Source organism: Manihot esculenta, chromosome 18 (genome assembly GCF_001659605.2).
Source record: "Manihot esculenta cultivar AM560-2 chromosome 18, M.esculenta_v8, whole genome shotgun sequence".
In the NCBI taxonomy this organism is placed as follows: Eukaryota; Viridiplantae; Streptophyta; class Magnoliopsida; order Malpighiales; family Euphorbiaceae; genus Manihot; species Manihot esculenta.
The window spans coordinates 9,833,874-9,854,441 of record NC_035178.2 but is presented as its reverse complement, the minus strand read 5'-3'; the positions used below and the strand labels follow the sequence as shown (position 1 = coordinate 9,854,441).

The 20,568-nt window shown below is 38.5% G+C and overlaps 1 protein-coding gene and 1 non-coding gene across 3 annotated transcripts; one reads left to right on the top strand and one right to left on the bottom strand.

The window, feature by feature from the left end:
• The first annotated feature begins 333 nt into the window (after positions 1 to 333).
• On the top strand, positions 334 to 405 carry TRNAE-UUC. Its single transcript has one exon. It is a non-coding gene; the product is annotated as a tRNA-Glu (tRNA).
• An 803-nt stretch (positions 406 to 1,208) lies between these two features.
• Positions 1,209 to 6,588, bottom strand: LOC110606566 (probable alkaline/neutral invertase D). 2 transcript variants are annotated; one of them, XM_021745429.2, is made up of 5 exons: positions 6,432 to 6,588; positions 5,209 to 5,642; positions 4,606 to 5,037; positions 2,770 to 3,328; positions 1,209 to 1,793 (listed from the first exon to the last, which is right to left on the bottom strand). In XM_021745429.2, the coding sequence occupies exons 2-5, from the start codon at positions 5,593 to 5,595 to the stop codon at positions 1,498 to 1,500; spliced, it is 1,674 nt and encodes a 557-aa protein (XP_021601121.1). In that variant the 5' UTR covers positions 5,596 to 5,642; positions 6,432 to 6,588; the 3' UTR covers positions 1,209 to 1,497. The 2 variants fall into 2 exon arrangements, with proteins under 2 accessions (XP_021601121.1, XP_021601122.1); XM_021745430.2 differs by having other exon boundaries at positions 5,209 to 5,631; positions 6,432 to 6,563.
• Between the last annotated feature and the right edge of the window lie 13,980 nt (positions 6,589 to 20,568).

Here is a 20,568-nt window from a genome sequence, read left to right as displayed (position 1 = left end):
AATTAAGCTGATGAGTGCATTTAAATGGAATTTAATATTATATATATGAGCAAATAAAATTAAAAAATTATCAAAGTTGAATAAAAAATGTTAATCCAAATACCAAATTTTGGTTCTAATTAATTTTAAATTTTTATAAGAAGAACAAAAACCGTATATCAAATCAAATTAAATAAAACACTTATTAATTAGTAGAATTAAGTTTTTAAAATAAATCATAGGTTAAAAGACTGATTTTATTATTATGTTTCTTTTCTTATCATGTAAATGCTATTGAATTATAAAAGTAAATTTATTTTAATATAATTTTATTAAACTCACGGAATAAATCAGTCCGTTGTCGTCCAGCGGTTAGGATATCTGGCTTTCACCCAGGAGACCCGGGTTCGATTCCCGGCAACGGAAAATATTAAATTTTATAGTATTTTTATTTTCTCACTATAGACTATGTGATTTCCGGGTTAGGAATTTTCTTACTTGGAAGTAGTGTTAAATGGGTGGACCGGGCCCAAACATCTTGCTAGGCCTCCCTAAAGGATAATGCAAAATATTTTTTAATTAAAAGTGATTTGTCTTTTTTTTCTATTGTACTACAAGTCTGCTTTTGCAGTAAAACAATTACAAAAAATGAGATTTCATAAAATTATAAGTAAACCATTCAACTAATAAAGAGGAAAGACTTAGCAGTAAGAACAGCCAAACAATTAGCCGTGCATCGAATACGAGAATATGTGATATTCCAAAAACTGGATCGGAAAAATAGAATAGCTGCAACAGAAGAAAGGCACATTGTAATTTGTCTAATTCAAGCTGAATAGGCAAATTGTAAAAAGCTGAATTGGTATTGTTCAGTTGATTTTTTATTATTATTATTACTTAAAATTCATGTTATAAAACGGTCATTCATATCGCCAAATGTTAAGTCTATAATATATTTTATTTTGGTATTCACCTTTTTTTTCTTTTTAGGGTATATCTTTTTTCTACTTTGTTATTTTTTGTTATTTTTACCATTTCATCAGAGAAATAGACTGTAATGGAACATACAAAACTGTCTCATTTCATGACATTTAGGGGAGGCAATGTCCTACACTGCATCTCATCAAAACATCATCTCACCACCAGTAACTCCAACTTGGCCATTTAGGGTAGGCAAAAATCCACTATGGCCAAATAAAGAAACAAACAAAAAGTGAAGTAATAGGCAATGAAGATAAATGTTGTTCCATTTCTGCTGTCAAATGCTAATATAAATTGACGATAGCATTTCCAAAATGCCATTCAAAATTTCTTTTTTTTTTTTTAATACAACAGCAACATGTTTCTCTTATTTTAAAAGCAAAGACATTAGCCTTAGCAGAAAAACTATCGTACACAACCAAACTCTCAATCGGACCTGCAACCACAAACCAGCAAAAAAGAATTGTGCTTCAAAGAAATCCAACGTTTCTCACCTTCTGTTTTCTTTTCTTGCTTGCTTGCTTGTTTGTCTCTTCATCAGCAAGTCCATGAAGTTGATCTCTTAATCACTGGTTTCATTTGTTTGTCCTCTTCTAGAGAAATCATCCCCAAATGTGAAGGATCCTCTAGCATCATCTTTGCCACCAAGTACCCAGCAATTGACCATGTCTGGTACTTCCTTGCCTGTTTACCGATAAATCTCCCAACTTTCCCGTCATAATATTCTGGCCAGCCATCTTTCAGCAGACGGGTCTCAGCAAGATCAATCGCGCGTCTTGCAATTTGTGGTCGGCCCGTTTTGATGCATGCGGCAGTTAGCATCCATAAAAGCACTGCATTTACACCACAAAGGAAAATATAAATTTCCAAAGTACAAAGAACAATTATCAAAGATATTAACTCAGCAAATTTTACAAGAATGACTTCAAACAAAAAAAAAAAAAGAAAAGAAACAAAGAAAAAGATATATTGTGATCATCAAAATATTCCAACCATAGTCTAGCTCAATGAAACAAGAACTAGAACGTAGTACAACCTGATTTTTCTTCAATGTAAACAGTTTTCCCACAAGGAGAAGATAAAGAAGCAGAAATATTTAGCTTCATTAGACGATAAATGAGAATGCCCAATGCCAATTTTGGTGCATGAGATCAAACATATTTATTTAGCTTGAATCACATTAACAACTAAATGGTTCTATTTTTTAACTGAATACTCTCTCATTCTCATCCTCCAATCAGGTAATGATTTATTTAAATCCATTACAAATTAACCAAATTAATTTTATCAGCCCATAAAGGAACAAACTTGAGGTAAAAGGATTTTCAATAGCCCATGATTCATTTGCTAAGTAGCTAGGTTTCAGGAGAAGTAATACATGGCACTTCAAGGTTTCAGGATTTTATTTTGCACTGCATTAAAATGATTCATTTGCAAAAGGGTAAATTATTATTATCAAATCACCGTCAAGTCTAACAAAAATACTAGAGAGTTCTACTTTACAAGGATGTATAGGGACTAAGTAGTTAATTTTTTTAAAAAAATAGGGACCTACATTTTTTACCCAAAATGATTAGGGTATCACTAAGGCAGAAAAAAAGTAAAATGTAGAACCAGTCCAGTTATCCATAGCACTCAGCATTCATGGCCAACAGACTTCACAATCATATATGCAAGTCATCAATAGTTTCTATGAGAGTGAGAAAAACAGGACATTGACGCGATCCTCATGGTATCAATAACATATTAAATTCTATTAACAGGAAAAAGAAAGACATTTAATTTAAACAGAAAGAAAAATGGAGAAACCTGGCCAAGATCCTCCATTATGGTAACTCCATCTGGTGTTCTTGGGGTCACAACCAGTTACAATTCGCCATTCATGGCTTTCTATTGCTGGATAAGCTATTTTCATAGGCATTTCTCCAACCAGCTCCTCCCAGCGAGATTCTATAAGATCCATGATAGCCATTGACTGCTCGGGAGTGGCAAGAGATGAGAGAATGGCAACACAATTACCTAAAGCAAACCACCGAAAGTCCATCCTTGCAGGACTAACATTACCAATAAAATAGCCACCTCGTGTAGGCATAAAATCAAATACCCAATCTGGGATTGAATCAGGAATTACATTGAACTTATTTACTGCAGTATGCGAGTACTCCTCAGTTTTATATCTGTATATATCATTTAATTGTTGAAAATCTAACCAGAAGTAACCGCGCATGTGATAACTCAAGGCATGCAATCGTTTCACAATTCTCTCAATACATTCTTTTCCTTCTGTATCATGTTTCAACATTGACAAAGCACACCTCAACGCCATGAAAAAAAGTGCTTGAATTTCAATAGGATAACCGTAAATTCCCTGCAACATAAATTACCAGTCATCTACGAACATCTCAAAAAATTCAAAAGGACAAATAAAGTGACTGCAACAAACAATGCAAAGGCATTTAAATTATAGCATGGAATCAGAAGGAATAACAAACAATCAACAACATTTAAATTGCTCTTCCAAAAATCAAACAGAATAACATGCAATAAAACATGGAGTAAGTGATCGCAATAGACAATACAGGAATATTTAAATTATTACATGCAATAGAACAATGAATCAAACATAATAACATGCAATATTAGCATTTAACTTGCTCTTCAGACAACCAAATGCAGTAACATGCAAGTAATATAATTTATATTACTCTTCCAAATACCAGATAATAAAATGGTTTATGCAGCATTAATTAATCTATTCGAAGAGGAAAAGAAAAGAATTAATGGACAATATGCAAAATCAAGCTTCAGTTTTTTCCATAAATAATTTTTTGATCCATGTGCAACAAAGAAAACCAAAATTCAAGTCTATTAACTTTACTTTGCCTGGGCTTATATTCAAATAGAAGCAATAGAGAGATGGCATCAGTTAAAGCAGAAACAAAATGACATTAATCTGAAAATCCAAGCCAATTACTTTAAGATGCAATTCTGAATTTCAGATAAACCTGAACAGAAGGAACACTATATAGCTAAAGTGTTTTATGCACTGAACCACATGCAACTTGTAATATTGCTAGGAAGCAACAATATAGATGGGGTATATTTAAATCCAGATTGATTTTTTTTAATAGCTCAATTTACAGCTAATAGAGGCACTCTCTTCTGTGCTAGCAAGATGACAAGTGAAGAAGTCCCTGAAGAGGAGAATACGGGGAAGGCAATTCATAAAATTGATATTTATACCCATGAAACCATGTTCTACACTAATATATATCTAAAATATCAAAGATGCAGTCCCAAGAGAGTTTTCAAGAGCCAAAGTAGTTGCCCTCTAAATCCTCCAAAACAGAACCCAGTGGATTTATCTTCATGAGCGTTAACATATAAAACACATTGTTTTGTTTTGTTTTTTTCATCTAGAAAGTAAATTGTTGCAAACTACACATGTTATGATATTATATTAATTTCAAATTGCTTATAAATAAATAGATTGCTTTTCTCCATCAAAATTCACCTAGTGTTGGGCAGAAACAAATCACTCACAATCTTATACCACAACTAAATTCCTAAATAGGATATAATCCACCAGATAACCAATTTGATCATTGTGTTGATCATAGTAATTAGACCATGTGAAGAACTTACCATTCTGCGATCAATCATAGAGCATCCATCCGCACAGAGAAGGGTTGGAAATGTATCAAACCCCTCTGACAAGCACAGAGTCAATATAAGTCTCATCCCTTTTTGACACTCTGGAGTCTCTGCAAGAGACAAATCCCCAGTAGACTTGGTATATGCACGCAACAGAATGATCCACCAGAAACCAGAGTCAACAGGAGCTACTCTTCCAATTGCACTCTCACCAAAATCTGCAATAAGAGTATCTGTTTTCCGAACAGGATCATGAAGAACTTTAAAGCTAGCTGGCATTGCCCCTTCACCAAGCTTGAATCGATCTATTCTCTTTTCCCACCCTTGAAGATGAAGTGTCTTCAAGAGGAAGTTCTTAACTATCTCAGGCTCACCATTCATCAGAAAAGCCAGGGCACTAGGTACAAAATCTCGTACAAAAACCTATTCAATAGAAGAATAAGAACAAGAGGGAAAAGGATTCAAATGAATTTTATAATAATGGATTTTTCATGACGGAGGCAGATTACATAAAAAATAAACTAACAAACATCTGAAGCCTCATATCCATCCATCGCACAGCCTTTATTATATAAGAATTTGGTTAAAGATTACCTGATCATAATTCAAAACCTCCTCCGAGGCATGGTCAATTGCAGCAATTGTGCCAACTGGTTGGCCCCTGAAGTACACTATAGACCGCCTAAGTGCTTCCCAGGCATCAGCCACCATTGGATGTGGTTCAAATGAGTTGCGAGTCGATGACGCTGGTGTGTCGAATCCTGACCTTCCCCCAGGTGAATATGTGCTCTCATAGATATCAAGACCTCCTCTGGTGAGCCCAATTGAGAGCTCGCTGAGTGACCTTTCATCAAATGATCTCTGCCTCTCAATGTTGAGCCTTGGCTTGTCCAGAAGGCGAGAGAGATCAAAATCGTCCATTTCAGATATTGAACATGTTGAGCTCACATTCCTAAGTCCTATCTCTTTAGTCCCATCCATTTGTTTATCTTTTTCTAATCTTGAAAAATGCACTGACTATTTTTGTTCTATCACCAATGAAAAGATGTCAAGCTTTTAGGATGGTAATGTTCAAAACAAAAACAAGATACAGAAAATGACAAGTTCGAAAAAATTGGAAGCTCAAAATGGAAACTGTAACGTACCAAAAACGCTATCTATAACGAAAATTTAGTATTTCTTATCCATTCAACTAGGTAAGTCTCCATTAATTGAGCATATGATTTGAAAGAATAAATTTTTTTAAAAAAATACCCTTCTCCTTAAACTGCATTTTAAAGCTTCAGAGGGGAGAGAGAAAGAGAGGGAGACGGAGGGAGAGGGGCAACATTTTTCAATCAGATATAGGATAAAAAAACATCAATAGAAAAAGACGAAGTTCAATTTGCAGATAATGAAAAGAAAAGATTGAGATAGAAATACAATTATACAAAGTTTGGAGACAAATCAAGAAAGTTTAACAGCTTAAAATTTAAGAAAGACATTTATTTGGTTCTCAATGCATTCATTACACTTGAATTCAGTTATTTAAGCATTAATTTTTTGAAAAAAAAAAATGAAATCAAGAACAATAGATCAAGATCCACCACAGAAAAAAGAATGTGAACGTATCATCAACTCATTACCTAACAATACGAACACCACTTTGAAGAGAAACTGACACGAGAAAATACCAAAATTGGAGGTTTCAACAAAGAAAAATTGAATCAAATTGAGCCTCAAAAACGCAAAAATGCCAGATCTAAAGCCTTACAGGAAATGTTTTCCATAACATCTCCACACATAGCGAGAGAGAGAGAGAGGCAGAGAGAGCAAACCTTTGCAAAGCATAAAAATGGCGAGGAGAGAGACTCCCCGGCGGGAACCAAAAAGCGGTGTCGCCGGTAAACGGTCGGCGAAGAGACAAGGAAGAAAAAATGAGAGAGAGAGGAGAAAAAAAGAGCATGTCTTAAAGCGCTGATATTTATAGAAAGAAGGAGATAAAAAGAGGGAGTCTTGGTCTAATCACTGATGTCTGTGTAAGAAAGAGAGGAGAGGGGGGTGACCGGCGATAGCCGGTGAAAGGGCACGAGATGAAAATAAAGTCTGATTTCGACGGTCCTACGTGGAAGGAAAACGACACGCAGTTTATCTCTCTCAGTGGAGTTTTGATGGCAGATTGGATTTTGCAGTGACAACTTGTTTTATCGGTTTCTGGTTTGGTTTCCCTTTACCGAGAGGTCGTCCAGTGAGATTTTTGTTTTTTTTTATTGGAAATAAAATACAGTTTTGTGTTAGGTGGCTTTGGGGTTATTTTGGTAATTAAGAAAATATTAAATTCAGTTTAGACAGCTTAAGATAACCTGTCCTCCTCCGTACCAATTCTCAAAGTGGGATATTAAAAAATAGTGTTAATGGTAAAAAAAAAAGACAGTAATTTTAATTTTATTATAATTATATAATATTTTTTATTAATTAAAATTTAATCTTTTAAGATTACTTCAAAATTTAAGATTAAAATTTAATCTTTTAAAATAAAAATAATTTACCTATTTGAAAATTTGGTTAAAATTTTAAAAAATTTATTAAAAGATTTCTAATTAATTTATTTTGAGTCGTTAAAAAACTAAAAAAATCCAAAAATGCGCTCACCTTTTTTCCTTTTAATGTATTTATATAGAGAGATAATTTTTAAAAAAACAATTTTATTTCTTTTTAGTGCTAAAAATAAAATAATATTATTTTAATCTAACAATACTAACTTTTTAATAATTTTTTTTAAATCACATGCGTTTTAATATATTTTTTTTAAAAAATTAAAAACTAACTAAATAATTTTTTTATAATATATAAATTAAATAATAATTTTGCTTTTTCAACGAACCATCATGAACACATTTATGTTAAAAAAATGGTATGTAATGGTTTCTAATAAAATATGTTAAAAAGTATTAATCTTAAAAAAATTATTCATCACAATTTAATTATTTATTTTTAATATCATGAGGATTTTAAATTATACTTATAATAAAATATATTAAATATATAATGTACAAAATTCATAAGTCTAATTTTTAAAGTATATTAAATCTGATCTAAATCTAATATAATACGAGAGTCTTCCACCGAAAATCATTTTTTCAAAAGTCTAATAAATAGTAATTAATTAAAAAAATTAATTATTTTTTAAAAAATAATAATTATTAAATAGAAATAAATTTAATTAATTTCTTATTTTTTTCTTAAGTATCAAATAAATTTAATTTAAATTTTTGACCAATTAAATTTTATTTTTTTTTAAAGGATATAATATAATATTATTTTTAATAATAAAATATTATTGTCTATAATAAAATTTTAATAGTGATTTTTTCTACGGATCAAAAGGTTTCTTTAATTGATATAGCAGGAAATCTTTCCTAGGCCTCTACTTGAAAGGAGATTTCTTACATGTATCGACGGCAGCACCTCCGGGAATTTAACAGCCATTCCCGTCGGAGTTTGGCTTCTCTAAGATTATATGAGATGAGGAACGGGTGAGTGCGACACCTATCAGCCTCCAAGAGCCTGAAGCTTTAGGATTACCTTAAGTTCTGCTGCTATTTTGAACGCTTGAATGAATAATTTTATTAATATCAGCACGGCAAAAGGGAATATTTCTTTGTGTTGCTCATTAAAACAACTCAATTTGACCAGCAAGTCCAAAATTGCGGCAAGAATCTAAGATAAAAAGATTATAAAAGAATCTAATATATTTCTATATTGGATTTAAGTGATTCGCGATTTTCAATTTAATAAAAATTAACTTTCGTTATTTAATTTTATCAATTATTGTATTTTGATAATAAATATATTTAAATAAATTTTATTTTTTATTTTTTAATTTTTAAATTTTATTTTAAAAAAATTATTAATTATTTTCGATTTTTGTACCGCGTAAAAAAAAACTTGGTGGGTGACGTTCATAATTACTTTTCCGTTATGATTCCCAGTAATTATAACATTAAAAAAATGTGGAGAAAGATAGGACCATTGCTTGATAAGGGCAGCATCTGTGCCCTATGGTTAGGTGAGTTTCACATTTCTTTCAGATTGAATATGGCCAACTACCCTAATTGCATATGTCTATGGATTACCTACACAAGGAATGCGTCTCAACTAGGGTCGAGCCGTATTCAGTTCAAACTGAAAAAATTGAAAGAATCGAATCGATTTAAAAATTTGATTTGGTTGTTTATACATTTCTATTCGATTCGATTTTTAATTTCAGAAATTTCAATTATTTCGATTCGGTTCGATTTTAATCAGAAAAAACCGAAAAAACCGAATCGAACCAATTAGTAATAATAATATGTTTTTTTAATAATATAGAGAAATTAAATCATATTAAAATTAAAATATTTTAATTAAATTTTAAAATATTAAAAATAAAGTGTAAAAAATTAAAAAATTATTAAAAATCGAAACCAATCAAACCGAACCAAATCGAATCAATTCAGATCGATTCGGTTCGATTCGATTTCTGACTAAAATCGATTCGATTCAATTTTTATAAATACTAAAATTTTAATTTTTGATTTATTCAGTTCGGTTCGATTTTGAACCGTACCGACCGAATGGTCACCGCCAAAAATAAATAATATTAACAGTTGTTATTATAATAAAGTGTTTTTGCATTTGCTTGCAAGTGAAGATCACGTCCAAGTAAAAAGGTAATAAATAAATAAATAAAAATTACTGATGTCTATATTATATAAATAAAAAATAATAATTAAATTTTCAAACTACAACAGATATTAAATAGTAGAAATGGGATTCACATGAACAAATCCAAAGTTTATAATTAATTAATTAATTAAAGATAATATAATATTTTTTGATATTACATATTTAATGTTTAATAGAATTGACATAATAAATAATTTATCATTTTATCTAATTAGTTTTGATATAAGATTTAGATATTATTCTTATTAATTATAGATTGAATAAATATAATATTAAATAAATATTTTACATATTCTGCAAATTATTTATATATGTTAAACATGAAAAACAATGTTTATATAAAAAATATTTTCTAGAAAAATTACTCTCCTCCAAGAAAATAACTCATTTTTCCCTTTATTTGTTGCAATATTAAAAACCATATGGCGTTATTTTATCTATATAAAATTCAAAATTTTTAATAAAATTTTCACAATTTAATAAATACTTAACTTTCCTTTTTTTATTTACTTTATTTTTTAATACTTTAAATGTTAAAAAATATGAAAAAAAAAATCATTTTTAAAAAAAACTTCACATTTTTCTATTTTAAACGAGTAATTCTTAGATTTCAATACAACTATAATCGCGGAATCTCTTATTTACTAGCCGGTACTAGTTGGATTTCCATCACTTTTTATACAATATAAAAACTGATAAACACAGAGATCAATATACGTATTTTTACACAATTACTCTTGAGTTTTAAGCGGTTCACCATTTTTCAGTTTATTGATTTGAGTATCGAAGTAACTGTCATAGGTGCTAGGACGCTTTCGTTGTCATGAATCGCCCTCATTGGTACGCAGGAGCACAAATAGGGCCGTCGGAGGAGGAAGTTGAAGTTGAACTTCCACTAAAAGAAGAAAAGGAGGAGGAAGAGTTCCTATTCATTTTTTTTGTGAAAGAAAGCACAAATATTTTTATCTTAGGAGAATATTAGAATATAAGACTGAGTGGTCGAGTCTTTTTAAAACTATAGAATTTATGTGAAGATAAAAGTGGTATTTGGAGGAGAATAAAGATTTTTATATAACGGTTGTGATGGTAAATTTTGAATGTGGCTCAAAGAATACGGCAATCATCGTAAAGCGACGCGAACATGGAAAGTCGATTTATATATGCCACGTACCCAAAATCGTGAAAACAACTGTAATCTTCGAATTGAAAACCAGTGGAGAGACCTCTGATACAACATAACAATCACTTAAAATAAATCATGAGCTGCCACTATAAAATAGGTGTAACGACCCGAAAACCGGACCGCTACAGGCGCTAGGATCCAGATCGGCATAAGGCCGCCGGGACCCGTAGCAAGCCTGACATGCATCCTGTAAACCTGATTAATCCCATACATGATCAACAACATACTTAAAAATTTGAACTTTTCTTTTCTTTTACCAAGCTCAACCTGTGCATGCACATAAACATATACATAAACATAAACATAAACATAAACCCCACACTGGAGTTCTCAACGAACGCTCCAATGGGGCATCTCATCATACACAAGCTTGGTGGAACATGAACATTTTAAACATAGATCATGCCTACAAGAGGGATTATCATGCAAACTCGGTCAAGCACAACTTCTAAATCTCAATCTCATAATCAATATTTACATGACATAACTATTCATAACTTTACATCATTATACAATTCGTCATGTCCACATTCTAACTATTACAACTCAAGACTTCATTCACCTTGACTTCTCTGTCTAGCCTGTACCTGCAACCCTGGGGGATTAGGGAAAAGGGGTGAGCTACTAGAGCCCAGTGAGCAGAGTAATAAAACATTTAAATAATATGCTATAATGGAATGCAACACATCACAGACAAATCACATCATGGATGGTATTGTCACCAAGAGTCCTCTACATTCCAAAGTGCCGGGACGTAGAATGGGTCAACCGGTCTTTCTCTTAACATAACATAACATTCCAAAGTGCCAGGGACGTAGAATGGGTACAACCTGGACTTTCTCTTACATAGTGCTAGGGATGTAGAATGGGTACACCTGGACTTCCGTACCATACCGTATCATATCATATCGCATCATATCGAGGACTAAGGATCATCCAATAACCATCCACATCATCATCAAATTATGCAATGCAACATATTTGTGAATTCTAATGCAAACAACCTAGAATATCACATAGCATTCGTGATGCATGAACATGCTCAAATCTATATTGATTTGCTTTAAAACATAAGTGTTTATTCTACTCACCTCAACTAGCTCTGACAATGACTGAAGCAGCTGACTCACTGCTGGGGTCCTTGGTTCCTCGGGTCCGAACCTACACAGGTGGACTCAAATGAGGGACCAAACAACTAGAACATAACTCTAAAAACATCCCCCAAAAACCCCCTAAAACACCTCAAAACAATCATGCAAAACATGCAAAGGAAGGCTAAACATGGCACTTTCGGCGGCAGGTTAGGCGGCCGAAAGTCCCTCCAGAGCCGAAAGTCAGGCAGGTTCGGCGGCACCTTCGGCGGCCGAAACTCCTAGACAGAGACGAAACTCATGCATGTTCGGCGGCACTTTCGACGGCCGAAACTGCCCTCCAGAGACGAAAGTCCTCCTTCGGGGGCAGGCTTCGGCAGCCGAAAGGCTTGCCTCCCAGGCAGGTTCGGCGGCCGAAAGTCCTTCGGCTGCCGAACCTGGTTTCTGCCAAAAGGGCAGAAACTCGGTTCCTCATGCACATTTGCCTCCCAAAACCTTCAATCATGCATATAACTCAACCAAAACCTAAACATGCATTTCTATCCCATAGATCAACTTAAAACTTGTTTAAAACATATAGTGAGCTCAAGATCGGCCCTTACCTCTTGAAGATCGAGAGGAAAACGACCCTAGCTCGGAGATGGGAGAGATTGAGTTTTCTTGAACCTCAAAGCTCCAAAACTTGCTTTATGCTCAAAAATCTTCAAAACAAAGTTGCAAACTCATAAAAATCATAAAGAATGGAAGGAAGAAACTCAAGATCGGTGAGGGACGGCGGAGGGCTCACCTTGGCCGAAAATGGAGAGAAAAGCTCGCCCGTTTTCGGCTAAGGGACCCTTTTATAGGTTGCTGGCCAGGCCACATTCGGGAGCCGAACGTGCCTCCGCATGCATGCCATGTTCGGCGGCCGAACATAAGGTTCGGTGGCCGAACCTGGACTTCCCTCACTTATGCCTTCGGGGGCCTAAAGCACTCCCGAAGCGCATGCATGTTCGGCGGCCGAACTTGAGGTTCGGCAGCCGAACCTGGGTTTTCCTCCAAAGCTATTTTCATGCAAAAACTCATTTTCCTTCTAGCTTAAAAACATAAAATGCATTAAAACATTTTATAAAAATATGATTTTACCCTTCTAGAGGTCTCCGACACCCGAGATTCCACCGGACGGTAGAAATTCCGATACCGAAGTCTAGCCGGGTATTACATTCTCTCCCTTTAAGAACATTCGTCCCCGAATGTTCCTCAACTAGCACATGCAAAGCATACAACATAACATACATATAAAACGAATGAACTCACAAGGAACTAACCTTAGAAAAGATAGGGGTATTGCTAGAGCATGGACTTCCGTGTCTCCCAAGTGCATTCTTCCAAATTGTGGTGGTTCCAAAGGACTTTCACCATCGGGATTTCCTTGTTCCTCAACTTTCTGATCTGGGTGTCTATGATCCGTACTGGCTGTTCAACATAGGTGAGATCTTCTTGGATCTCCACATCATGCTCACTAAGAATCTTGCCCGGATCTGACACGAATTTCCTCAACATAGAAACATGGAAAACCGGATGGATTCTCTCCATTGAGGCAGGTAAATCCAGCTTGTACGATACATTCCCAATCTTTTGCAAGACTTCATAGGGTCCGATGTATCGTGGGGCTAGTTTACCTTTCTTCCCGAAATGAACCACTCCTTTCATAGGAGACACCTTGAGCAATACCAGATCTCCCTCCTGAAATTCCACCTGCCTTCTACGGATGTCTGCATAACTCTTCTGTCTGCTTGCAGCAGTCTTGATCCTTTCTCTGATTATGGGTACCACCCTGCTGGTGATCTCTACTAGCTCAGGCCCTGCCAAGGCCTTCTCTCCAACTTCCTCCCAGCAAACAGGTGACCTGCACTTCCTTCCATATAAAGCTTCATATGGAGCCATCCCGATGCTAGCATGATGGCTGTTATTGTAGGCAAACTCCACCAAGGGTAGATGCTGCCTCCAAGAACCGCCAAAATCCAGCACACACATTCTAAGCATATCCTCTATCGTCTGGATGGTCCTCTCTGATTGTCCGTCTGTCTGTGGATGGAAGGCAGTACTGAAATCTAACCTGGTACCCATGGCATTCTGCAGACTCCGCCAAAATCTGGAGGTGAACTGGGGTCCTCTATCGGACACTATTGAAATAGGAACCCCATGCAGTCTGACGATCTCATCAACATACACCTGCGCCAACTTGTCCACAGAATAGCCACTCCTGACAGGGATGAAGTGAGCAGATTTGGTGAGTCTGTCCACAATCACCCATATGGAGTCCAATCTGTTGGACGTCGCCGGTAACCCCACTACGAAGTCCATAGCTATATTCTCCCATTTCCACTCTGGAATAGGTAGCGGGTTAAGCATTCCAGCCGGCTTCTGATGTTCCAGCTTCACCCTCTGACACACTTCGCAGGCTGACACAAACTGTGCCACTTCTCTCTTCATAGCCGGCCACCAATAAACCTTCTTCAGATCTTGATACATCTTAGTGGCTCCAGGGTGAACGCTGTATCTTGCATTATGAGCCTCTCTCATAATGTCTCCTTTTATTCCTATGTCGTCTGGTACACACAATCGGCTCCCATAGCGGAGGATCCCCTTGTTGTCGAATCTGAACTCACTATCCTTGCCTGACTGAACAGTCCTGGCAATCTTCACTAACTCTGGGACCTCATGCTGTTTCTGAGCCACCTGCTTCAGAAACACGGGTGCCACTCTCATCTGAGCAATCAATGCACCTGTACCAGACAACTCCAACTGTAGACCTTCATCAACGAGCTTGTAAAACTCCTTCACCACTGGTCTCCTCTCTGCTGATATATGGGACAAACTGCCAAGTGATTTCCGGATTAAGGCGTCAGCCACAACATTCGCCTTACCCGGATGGTACTGAATCTTGCAATCATAGTCACTCAGCAGCTCTGCCCATCTTCTCTGTCTCAAGTTCAAATCTCTTTGACTCAGGGTGTACTGCAGGCTCTTATGATCTGTGAAGATCTCACATTTAACCCCATAGAGGTAATGCCTCCACATCTTGAGTGCAAAGATTAATGCTGCCATCTCCAGGTCATGTGTGGGGTAATTCAACTCATGCTTCTTCAGCTGCCTAGAAGCATAAGCAATCACCCTTTCATTCTACATTAACACACAACCCAATCCCACTCAGGATGCATCACAGAAAACTGTGAAATCCTCATTGTTAGCTGGCAAAGCTAACACTAGCGCTGACGTTAACCTCTTTTTAAGCTCTTCAAAACTCTCTTCGCACTGGTCAGTCCACACAAACTTTTGATTCTTCCTGGTTAGTCTGGTCAGAGGAGTTGCAATCTTTGAGAAGTCCTGAACGAACCTCCTGTAGTAACCTGCCAAACCCAAGAAACTTCTAATCTCTGACACTGAAGTGGGTCTAGGCCAGTTAGCCACAGCTTTTACCTTCTTGGGGTCCACCTCTATTCCATTTTCCGATACAACATGCCCCAAGAATGAGATGCTCCTCAGCCAGAACTCACACTTGGAGAACTTGGCATACAAGCCATGTTCCCTCAAGGTCTACAGAACCAACCTCAGATGATGGGCATGCTCCTCTGCATTCCTGGAATACATTAAGATATCATCTATAAAAACAATAACAAAGTGATCCAGGTATTGGCTAAACACTCTGTTCATGAGATCCATGAATGCTGCAGGGGCGTTGGTTAACCCGAACGGCATTACAAGGAACTCAAAATGCCCATATCTGGTCTTGAAAGCCGTCTTTGGCACATCTTCTTCTCTGATCCTCAGCTGATGGTACCCAGATCTCAGATCTATTTTGGAAAAACAACCCGCTCCTGCTAGCTGGTCGAATAGATCGTCGATCCTTGGCAATGGGTACTTATTCTTGGTAGTGACTTTGTTCAATTGCCTGTAGTCGATACAAAGTCTAAGGGATCCATCCTTCTTTCTCACAAACAAGACTGGAGCACCCCAAGGTGAGGTACTCGGTCAAATGAAGCCCTTTTCTACCAGCTCTTGCAATTATTCTTTCAACTCCTTCAATTCGGCTGGAGCCATCCTGTAGGGAGGGATAGAGATCGGTCGGGTTCCAGGCATCAATTCTATCTCAAACTCTATCTCCCTAGCCGGTGGTAAACCTGGCAGTTCGTCTGGGAAGACATCTAAGAACTCTCTGACCACTAGCACCGAGGCGGGCTCTCTAACCTGACTGCTAAGCTCTCTCACATGAGCCAAATACCCCTGACATCCCTTCCCAAGCAACCTACGAGCCTGAAGAGCTGATATCAGACCTCTAGGTGAACCCCTCATGTCTCCCCTGAAGACAACCTCGGACCCATCCTGATCTTTGAACCTGACTACCTTGTCCCTACAGTCCAAGGTAGCACCATGGGTAGATAACCAGTCCATCCTTAGAATGACGTCAAAATCAGTCAAATCTAGAACCACCAGGTCGGCGGACAAGCATCTTCCCTCAACAAATACTGGACTGCACTGGCAGACTGACTCTGCCACTGATGGATCACATTTGGGTCCACTGACCCAGAGAGGACACTCTAACCCAGAGATCATCAAACCCAACCTCTCTACGGCTCTCGGAGCAATAAATGAATGAGATGCACCAGGGTCCATCAAGGCATACACATCTGAACAACCAATGACTAAGTTACCTGCCACCACGGTGTTAGATGCATCTGCCTCCTGCTGAGTCATCATGAAGATCCGTGCTGGAGCTGATGGACCTTCACCTCTGTAACCCGCTGAAGAAGAGGCTGCCCCTCTCCCTCTGCCTCTGCCACTGGCCTGAGTCGTGGCTGGAGCTGCTGGCTGCGCTACACTACCTGAAGCTGTCTGCTGGGACTGAGCCATAGGTACCGTCCTAGGACACTCCCGAGCCATGTGTCCCTCTTGTCCGCATCTGAAGCAGGCTGTTGTCCCAGCCCGGCAAACTCCCTTGTATGGCTTACCACACTTTGCACAAACTGTATTATCCGCACCAGAGCTTGAGCCACTCCCTAGTCCCAGACTGGACTTGATCTTGTTCCAGAACTTGTTCTTCTTGGGCTTCCTAGTGGTGTTACTCCACCTTTTGCTACCTGAAGCTGCTGCACTCAGAGAAGAAGAAGAGCCTGGGGTCTTAGAACCAGAGGGTTGTGCCACTTACTGTTTAACTGTTCCCTGAATGATGGCACTGGCCTCCATTTTCCGGGCCATATCCACTATGGTATGGAAGCTCTCCCTATCTGCTGACTGGATCAATGAGGAATATCTGGAGTGGAGTTTCATGATATACCTCCTTGACTTTTTCTGGTCTGAGTCAAGATTTTGCCCTGCAAATGGCAACAACTCCAAGAATCTGTCTGTGAATTCATCTACACTCATATCATCAGTCTGCCTCAACTGTTCAAACTCTATCATCTTCAGCTCCCTGGAACTATCGGGAAAAGCCCATCCTGCAAACTCGTTTGCAAACTCCTCCCAAGACATGTTGTCCACCCTCGGGTTCACATAATTCTTGAACCACTCCCATGCCTTCTTGCACTTAAGCGTGAACCCAGCCATCTGAATGGCTCTACTATCATCAGCCCCAATCTCGTCTGTGATCACCTTGACCCTCTCAAGATACACAAACGGGTCATCCCCTTTTTCATACTGAGGAGCACCCAGCTTCATGTGGTCGGTCATCTTGACCTTGCTCCCACCAGATGAGCTAGGCTTAGGTACTGGGATTTCTGGAACTGTGGGTTCTGCTGGTGGAGGAGGAGGAGCAGCATCCCCTAGGATAGGGTTTGCTGGATTTGGATAGTAAGGTGGAGGTGGGTACATGGGGTACTGTGGGTATGGTGGATAGTAAGGTGGGTATGGCATCTGTGTGGGATAAGGGTTAAAGCTATGGTAATCCGATGTGCCTCCCATCGAATACCCGGGGTTTTGTGAGAAGGGTGGGTAGTGAGGTGGCTGAACAAATCCCGAGGCCTGGGTGCCTCCTTGGGACTCTCCCATACCTTCTTCTGACATGCTCACTCCTAAACTGTCATCCCTCCTCTGGTCCACATCCATCTCATCGCTCGTATCCTCTGACATTCCTCCCTGAACTGTTCCCCTCACAGATCTGCTCCTTCTCAGATCCAAAGACCTTCTAGGGTCTCTTACTGCTCTTTCTCTGCTGGACCTGCTTGACATTGCCCTAGGCAATGCAGGAGGACGGGCATCAGTGCCCTCGTCCTGAGGTGGGACTCCAGTCAATCGTGCAGATCGATGAGTTCCTCTCATCCTGTTTTCTGAAAAACAGTACACATCACAAAAACATTAGCATCAAACGGTTCATGTGGAAACACATGAACCCGCATCACAAACATATCATAGCATTAATGCACATGCATATAATCATGGCATTTCACATCATCATTCAAGACAGGACTCTATATCCTATCCTAGTGGACATGATTTTTCCTATTGTGCTTGACCTTCTATAACATCTATGAGCCCGACACTCTAGGTCCGACCATATGAACCTAGGTCTCTGATACCATTCTGTAACGACCCGAAAACTGGACCGCTACCGGCGCTAGGATCCAGATCGGCATAAGGCCGCCGGGACCCGTAGCAAGCCTGACATGCATCCTGTAAACCTGATTAATCCCATACATGATCAACAACATACTTAAAAATTTGAACTTTTCTTTTCTTTTACCAAGCTCAACCTGTGCATGCACATAAACATATACATAAACATAAACATAAACATAAACCCCACACTGGAGTTCTCAACGAACGCTCCAATGGGGCATCTCATCATACACAAGCTTGGTGGAACATGAACATTTTAAACATAGATCATGCCTACAAGAGGGATTATCATGCAAACTCGGTCAAGCACAACTTCTAAATCTCAATCTCATAATCAATATTTACATGAGATAACTATTCATAACTTTACATCATTATACAATTCGTCATGTCCACATTCTAACTATTACAACTCAAGACTTCATTCACCTTGACTTCTCTGTCTAGCCTGTACCTGCAACCCTGGGGGATTAGGGAAAAGGGGTGAGCTACTAGAGCCCAGTGAGCAGAATAATAAAACATTTAAATCATATGCTATAATGGAATGCAACACATCACAGACAAATCACATCATGGATGGTATTGTCACCAAGAGTCCTCTACATTCCAAAGTGCCGGGACGTAGAATGGGTCAACCGGTCTTTCTCTTAACATAACATTCCAAAGTGCCAGGGACGTAGAATGGGTACAACCTGGACTTTCTCTTACATAGTTCCAGGGATGTAGAATGGGTACACCTGGACTTCCGTACCATACCGTATCATATCACATCGCATCATATCGAGGACTAAGGATCATCCAATAACCATCCACATCATCATCAAATTATGCAATGCAACATATTCGTGAATTCTAATGCAAACAACCTAGAATATCACATAGCATTCGTGATGCATGAACATGCTCAAATCTATATTGATTTGCTTTAAAACATAAGTGTTTATTCTACTCACCTCAACTAGCTCTGACAATGACTGAAGCAACTGACTCATTGCTGGGGTCATTGGTTCCTCGAGTCCGAACCTACACAGGTGGACTCAAATGAGGAACCAAACAACTAGAACATAACTCTAAAAACATCCCCCAAAAACCCCCCTAAAACACCTCAAAACAATCATGCAAAACATGCAAAGGAAGGCTGAACAGGGCACTTTCGGCGGCAGGTTCGGCGGTCGAAAGTCCCTCCAGAGCCGAAAGTCAGGCAGGTTCGGCGGCACCTTCGGCGGCCGAAACTCCCAGACAGAGACGAAACTCATGCATGTTCAGCGGCACTTTCGGCGGCCGAAACTGCCCTCCAGAGACGAAAGTCCTCCTTCGGGGGCATGCTTCGGCAGCCGAAAGGCTTGCCTCCCAGGCAGGTTCGGCGGCCGAAAGTCCTTCGGCTGTCGAACCTGGTTTCTGCCAAAAGGGCAGAAACTCGGTTCCTCATGCACATTTGCCTCCCAAAATCTTCAATCATGCATATAACTCAACCAAAACCTAAACATGCATTTCTATCCCATAGATCAACTTAAAACTTGTTTAAAATATATAATGAGCTCAAGATCGGCCCTTACCTCTTGAAGATCGAGAGGAAAACGACCCTAGCTCGGAGATGGGAGAGATTGAGTTTTCTTGAACCTCAAAGCTCCAAAACTTGCTTTATGCTAAAAAATCTTCAAAACAAAGTTGCAAACTCATAAAAATCATGAAGAATGGAAGGAAGAAACTCAAGATCGGTGAGGGACGGCAGAGGGCTCACCTTGGCCGAAAATGGAGAGAAAAGCTCGCCCGTTTTCGGTTAAGGGACCCTTTTATAGGTGGCTGGCCAGGCCACATTCGGGAGCCGAACGTGCCTCCGCATGCATGCCATGTTCGGCGGCCGAACATAAGGTTCGGCGGCCTAACCTGAGGTTCGGCGGCCGAACCTGGACTTCCCTCACTTATGCCTTCGGGGGCCTAAAGCACTCCCGAAGCGCATGGAGGTTCGGCGGCCGAACTTGAGGTTCGGCGGCCGAACTTGAGGTTCGGCGGCCGAACCTGAGTTTTCCTCCAAAGCTATTTTCATGCAAAAACTCATTTTCCTTCTAGCTTAAAAACATAAAATGCATTAAAACATTTTATAAAAACATGATTTTACCCTTTTAGAGGTCTCCGACACCCGAGATTCCACCGAACGGTAGAAATTCTGATACCAGAGTCTAGCCGGGTATTACAATAGGGTCACGTGGCAAAAGTCTGATTAGCTAATATACGTCTCATCCGTGAAAATGAAGATCCGGATACCGTAGTAAGGAAAATCCAGACACCGTAGTTCTCAGTTTTTCACAAAGACTCGCTCGCTCTCTTTTCAGCAAAACGAGATTTCACGAAAAATTACCGTTAGAAAATATAATCTAA

Bases quoted from the DNA above. Each gene is read 5' to 3' on its own strand.
- LOC110606566 (XM_021745429.2), bottom strand. From the start codon at position 5,595: ATGGATGGGACTAAAGAGATAGGACTTAGGAATGTGAGCTCAACATGT. The intron at 3,329-4,605 runs GTAAGTTCTTCA...TTTATGTTGCAG, and splicing joins CTATGATTGATCGCAGAATG to GGAATTTACGGTTATCCTAT. The intron at 1,794-2,769 runs GTTTCTCCATTT...GTGTAAATGCAG, and splicing joins TAATGGAGGATCTTGGCCAG to TGCTTTTATGGATGCTAACT.